A 6,000-nucleotide genomic window follows, 5' to 3' on the forward strand; every position below is an offset into this window, starting at 1 on the left:
CTGTGGGTTCAAGCCTCACGTCGCGTGTAGAGATTACTTAAGAAATAAAGTCTTTTTTTTTTTTTTTTAATGGTAGTTGGGAAAGGAATACTGTGTTGATATTTTGGACTCCTGCCCTGAGCCTTCCTATTCATCTTGCATCTGCCCCCCAGGCAGAGACCAAGTCCACAGGTGTCCACGGACACGTGAGAGATTCCTGCCGCGTCCTCTGCCGTGGTTTCATGATTCACCCATGCTTGCCCTGCTTGCTTCTTCTCCAGGTCGACAAGGGAGACCTCGTGGCCCTGAGCCTCCCTGGCGGCCCAGGCCACGGTGACACCGATGGCCCCATCAGCCTGGATGTGGCAGACGGGGCCCCGGACCCCCAGAGGACCAAGGCCGCCATCGACCACCTGCACCAGAAGATCCTGAAGATCACTGAGCAGATCAAGATCGAGCAGGAGGCGCGGGACGACAACGTGGCCGAGTACCTGAAGCTGGCCAACAACGCGGACAAGCAGCAGGCCTCGCGCATCAAGCAGGTGTTCGAGAAGAAGAACCAGAAGTCGGCCCAGACCATCGCGCAGCTGCACAAGAAGCTGGAGCACTACCGGCGGCGCCTGAAGGAGATCGAGCAGAACGGGCCCTCGCGGCAGCCCAAGGACGTGCTTCGGGACATGCAGCAGGGGCTGAAGGACGTGGGCGCCAACGTGCGCGCCGGCATCAGCGGCTTCGGGGGCGGCGTGGTGGAGGGCGTCAAGGGCAGCCTCTCGGGCCTCTCGCAGGCCACCCACACCGCCGTGGTGTCCAAGCCCCGGGAGTTCGCCAGCCTGATCCGCAACAAGTTCGGCAGCGCCGACAACATCGCCCACTTGAAGGACCCTCTGGACGACGGGGCCCCCGAGGAGGCGGCCCGGGCGCTGAGCGGCAGCGCCACACTCGTGTCCAGCCCCAAGTATGGCAGTGATGACGAGTGCTCCAGCGCCAGCGCCAGCTCGGCCGGGGCGGGCAGCAACTCGGGGGCCGGGCCGGCCGGGGCGCTGGGGAGCCCCAAGTTGAGCGCGCTGTACGGGGCCCCCGGAAACCTGGACGCACTGCTGGAGGAGCTGCGGGAGATCAAGGAGGGACAGTCTCACCTGGAGGACTCGATGGAGGGCCTGAAGGCTCAGCTGCAGCGAGACTACACCTACATGACCCAGTGTCTGCAGGAGGAGCGCTACAGGTAGGTGCCCCCGGGGCCCGGCCTGAGGGGATGGGTGCGGGCTCACAGGCTCCAGGGGTGCGGGCGGATCGGAGGTGCACGCAAAAGGGTCCCAGACTGCTGGAAGGAGCCAGAAGAGGCCCTGGGAAGGCTTCCACAGACTGGCCAGAGCAGCTGGAAGATACGGTTATGGGACTTGTGTATGGGGAGACGGTGCTGCCTGTGTCAGGGGCCCTGAATGCCCCTCCTCGGTGGTTACGGGGTCTGTGTCCAGGAGGGGAAACTGAGGCAGGGACCAGCTATGTGGCCTCTCCTCTGGAAAGTCTCAGAGCACTGACTCTGGAGCCAAGTTACCTGGGTTCAAACCCCAGCTCTTTTCTTTTCTTTTTTTTTTACGATTTTATTCACATAAGAGAGGGAGAAAGAGTACAAGCAGAGGAGATGGCAGGCAGAGGGAAAGGGAGAAGCAGGCTCCCCACTGAGTAGGGAGCCTGACGCAGGACTCGATCCCAGGACCTGGGGATCATGACCCGAGCAGAAGGCAGACGCTTAACCGACTGAGCCACCCGGGCGCCTCCGCCTGTCCTCCACAGCTCTACTCTGCCATTGACCTTAAGCAAAGTACTTAATGCTCTCCACACCTGGTCTTCGGTCTGTGCAGCAGGAATAACATGAATCCCTACTCCAAGTGTTCATGAAGGTTAAATGAGTCCACACCTGTAAAGCCGAACTATGTAAACATCCGGCACAGTCAGCTTAAACCTTTGGACGCTGGAGTCTCTGGTCCTTGGTTCCCCTCTGCCCGCGCCACCCCTGTGCTCGCGGGGCACTGGGCACTCGCTCCCTGAGATTCTTGGCCATCTTTCCCTCAATTAGCCCTTTCGCTTTTCTCCTTTATGTGTATGCAGAGGGTTTGGGCAATTGTGGGGGAACCCTGCCTGAAAACTAGTCCATGTAAGGGTCACCTTTGGACGTCGTGTGCCTGCAGAGCAGGGATCGTGTGTCTGTCCCACTGAGTCCCTAGTCCCCAGGAGAGCGTCTTAGACCCGGGCTCAGTGGCTCACCTTGAAGTCAGTTAGTCCCTGACTCCTCCAATCATGAGCTGTGTGACTGAGGCAGGTTCCTTCACCTCTCTGTGTCTCAGTCTTCTCTGTAAAATGGGGTGACACTGGTACTTGTCTCGTGGGGTTGAGGGTGACAAGGAGCCTATGACATAAGGTGGGTGAAGTCTTGGCCCAGTGTCTATAGTAACTTCCATTGTCCTTGCTGTTAAAAGGAACAGGGCTGAGCATGCTGGGTGGGTGGTGGTGGAGGAATGAAATTGATCCTGGGGAGAGGAGGGGAGTGAGGGGACCAGGGCTGCTGTCACACACCTTGTCCCTCGGCTAGGTATGAGCGTCTGGAGGAGCAGCTCAATGATCTGACCGAGCTCCACCAGAATGAGATGACCAACCTGAAACAGGAGCTGGCCAGCATGGAGGAGAAGGTGGCCTACCAGTCCTACGAGAGGGCTCGGGACATCCAGGTGCGACCCAAGACTGACCCCGGGGCGGGGGGGCCCCACCAAGCGGGGGACGATGGGTGCCTGGGCATGTGGCACATGGGGTGCGGCGGAGATGAGAGGGCTGCAGTCGGTCGGTCGCCTTCTCGGAGGGGCAGGCCGGGTGCAGCCCGGGGGGCCTGCCCGCCCTGAGGCCCTGCGTGCACACCCCTGCAGGAGGCCGTGGAGTCCTGCCTGACCCGGGTCACCAAGCTGGAGCTGCAGCAGCAGCAGCAGCAGGTGGTGCAGCTGGAGGGCGTGGAGAACGCCAACGCGCGGGCTCTGCTGGGCAAGTTCATCAACGTGATCCTGGCGCTCATGGCCGTGCTCCTGGTGTTCGTGTCCACCATCGCCAACTTCATCACGCCCCTCATGAAGACACGCCTGCGCATCACCAGCACCGCCCTCCTGGTCCTCGTCCTCTTCCTCCTCTGGAAGCACTGGGACTCCGTCACCTACCTCCTGGAGCACGTGCTGCTGCCCAGCTGAGCGGCCAGCCCACCCCCGCCCCGTGCTCTCTCCCTGGCCCCGAGACGGCTCTGCTTCTCCAGGAGCGACCCTGGGTTGCCTGAGCCCCTTGAACTTCACGTGTCTGGTTCGGCCTCTCGCCCAAACTGTCCATTCCAGCAGCTCCTGCCCCCTTCTCTGTTCTCGCTTCTGTCTGATGCCTTCTCCCTGTTGGCCTGGAGGGAGCTTCGAGCACAGCCCCGACGGAGGCAGTGGGGACATCTGTGGCCAAATGGAGCAGAGGGGTCACCAGAATGGGCTGCTGGGATGATGTAGTCACACGAGGACTTCTCCCAGCTGACTCAGGTTGCGGCAGGTCAGGAAGGCCGAGAAGAGTGTGAGCAGGAGAGGGCCAGGCCCCAACCTGGAGGTTCGACAGACAGTTCCCTCCTGCGGGGATGGTCAGGGGAAAGGTCAGAGGGCAAGGGGGTGGGGGGGCTCTGCTGGTCTCAGAATGCCAAGGAGAAAGGGTAGGGCCCCCCAGCCTCTGAGCACCTGCTGGGCCAGAAAGTAGGCACAGTCTACCCCTCCTTCCAGAGCTGGTTTGAGGCTCACTTCTGCGCCGGGCCTTTCCCAGGATATGAAGGATGCAGGCTCTGGAGGTCAGGAGGGCTGTGGCTTTGGACTTGTGCTTTCCCTGTGATTCTTTCTGCCTGTCACTGGATCTGCTCTTTTCAGGGAAATAGGCCCCAGAGGCCCCGAGCCTCAGCCTAAGTAAGCCCTTAGGCCTCTGGGAGCACGTTGGGTTCTATTTATTCATTTATTTATTTGTTCCTTCGTTACCTTACCCACACTGAGCTCCGGGGAGAGGGCCTGCCCTGTCCTCCCCCGGAAGCCAGGCCTTGTTCTCGGCTGTCCAGCACTTCCATACCATTTCGCCTCTGGATGATCCTGGCTGGGGGAAGGGGGGCCGAGCCACCCAGCCCCACTCTCCCAAAGTAGCCCCTCGGCCAGGACGGGAGGAGAGTGGCCTTTTATACATCTATTTATTTTGTATGTGTGTATTCGTGTGCAGGAGGTTGTTTGTTGCTTTATTTTTTTAAGGCTCTGGAGTGTTGTGTATGGTTTCTCTTCACCTCCCAGCCTTCCCACGGGCACTTCCAAGAAGAGAGGGCATTTCTCGCAAAGCGAAGGAGAAATCCCCTGGAGCGGTGGACAGTAGTGCCCGTCAGCTGTGGTGGACCTTCCTGAAAAATAAATATCCTCTAAATTTTCAAAGCATCCTGTCTAGTGTTGGTTGATGGGGCCATCTCCGTGGAAACCACCGCGTGTCTCCCCACACCCAGTCATTCTGGGTAACAGACCAGGCCTCCCCTGTTGGCCTGAGGCTGCCTTCTTCCAGGATCCATCACCAAAACAACCAGGAACCACCACCAAACAAACCATCATGCTTTGGGGGGCCAAGGCGGTGGCCTCAGAGATAAGGGAGTGAGGTGATGCCAGCCCATCCGGCAGCCCAGAACCCTTTCCAGGGGAAGGGGGTTGGGAGAAAGATGCTTGAAGAAGACCAGCAGCCCCAGGCCCCAGCAGCCGTAGGCTGGCCCTGCGCATGGCCACGAGAGGGCAGCAGAGTCCTTACTCACGCTTTTCTCGGGGTTCAGTCCCAAAGAGGGGCATCTGTTGGAGTTACCACAACCTTATCCTACTGTCCAGCCAGAGCACAGATCACCTGCTCACCAGGAGCCACAGGGAGACTGGGCCCCCAGTCTCCGCCCTGCAGCTGCAGCTCCTGACCCTGGTAGTTCAGGGCGCTCACAAGGCACGGATTCCCAGAAAAAACCTTGTAGGACCTTGGTGGGGGGGGGGGGGCGAGGAGGAAGCTGGGTGCAGAAGGGGTATTGGGAAGGCACCCACCCCAGAGTCCTGGCCATAATTAGCACACCTGTGGCCAATTTCCCATCTCCTCTCAGGCCTCAGTTCCCACATCTGTACCAGGGAATGGTTGTGCTAAGTGCTGATTTCAAAGGGCTCTGATGTTCTGGGGTTCTGTGGGCCTGAGAAGTCACAAGTTGCAGCTCTATCTGTGGCCTTGGGCTTGAGGGGGCCCTAGGAGTCCTAGCTCTCTACCTGGGTGCTGGAGGCTCCACAAGGGCAGAATTGGTTCATCCTTACCGTCTGTAACCATGTAGAGTCTCAGCAGGTGACCTCATGGAGTGATCCAACACTTCGGCGCTCCTGGGCCCTGCACCCCCCTTCTCTTCCAATCACACACACACACACACACACCTCCCTTGGGGGCCGGATTCCTGGGCCCCAGGTGGGGGGTGGCTGCTCCAGGCTGCAGACATTGTCCACATTCCTCCCCAAGGTCAGGTGCCTTCCCCACACTGGCTCGGAAATGTCCCTGCCAGCCCCAGTCGGCCCGGAGAGGGAGGAGGGACTTAGGGAGGACGAGGGTCCTACTCGGCTGACAACTGAAGCTGCAAGGTGACAAGTCCAAGAAAAGGGGACAAATCAGCCCCAGTCACAGAGTCCTCCACAGAAAGGAGGGAACCACCCAGGCCCCATTTTGACAGGGAGGCATCTAGAAAAGCCGTGCTGTGCCCTGACGGGGGAGCTGGGTTCTGTGCCTCCGAGGGTCACCGACACTTTCTTGTTTGTGTCTGAGCCTCTCCTTCCCTCTATAAAAAGGGGGTGCCTTGTCTCCACTCCGCATCTGCCTCCTTTTCCCACCACACAGTTTCCCGGGGCAGCCTGTTCTGCAGGGGACCATCCTTCAGACTGCAGGACCAACAGAGCCAGGCCCCTTCCCGGAGGATCTGTCCTGTGAGGC

At 59.7% G+C, this 6,000-nt stretch overlaps 1 protein-coding gene across 5 annotated transcripts in view; it reads left to right on the forward strand.

The window, feature by feature from the left end:
• Positions 1 to 4,448, forward strand: part of TMCC2 (transmembrane and coiled-coil domain family 2) — a 37,732-nt gene extending 33,284 nt beyond the window's left edge. For all 5 annotated transcript variants that reach the window (XM_059146040.1, XM_059146041.1, XM_059146042.1 and 2 more), the window contains 3 exons: positions 261 to 1,201; positions 2,570 to 2,705; positions 2,898 to 4,448. In XM_059146040.1, the coding sequence (XP_059002023.1) occupies positions 261 to 1,201; positions 2,570 to 2,705; positions 2,898 to 3,209 (1,389 nt within the window). In that variant the 3' untranslated portion in view covers positions 3,210 to 4,448. The remainder of the gene's footprint in view (positions 1 to 260; positions 1,202 to 2,569; positions 2,706 to 2,897) is intronic.
• The last annotated feature ends 1,552 nt before the right edge of the window (positions 4,449 to 6,000 follow it).

Source organism: Mustela lutreola, chromosome 14 (genome assembly GCF_030435805.1).
Source record: "Mustela lutreola isolate mMusLut2 chromosome 14, mMusLut2.pri, whole genome shotgun sequence".
NCBI lineage: Eukaryota > Metazoa > Chordata > Mammalia > Carnivora > Mustelidae > Mustela > Mustela lutreola.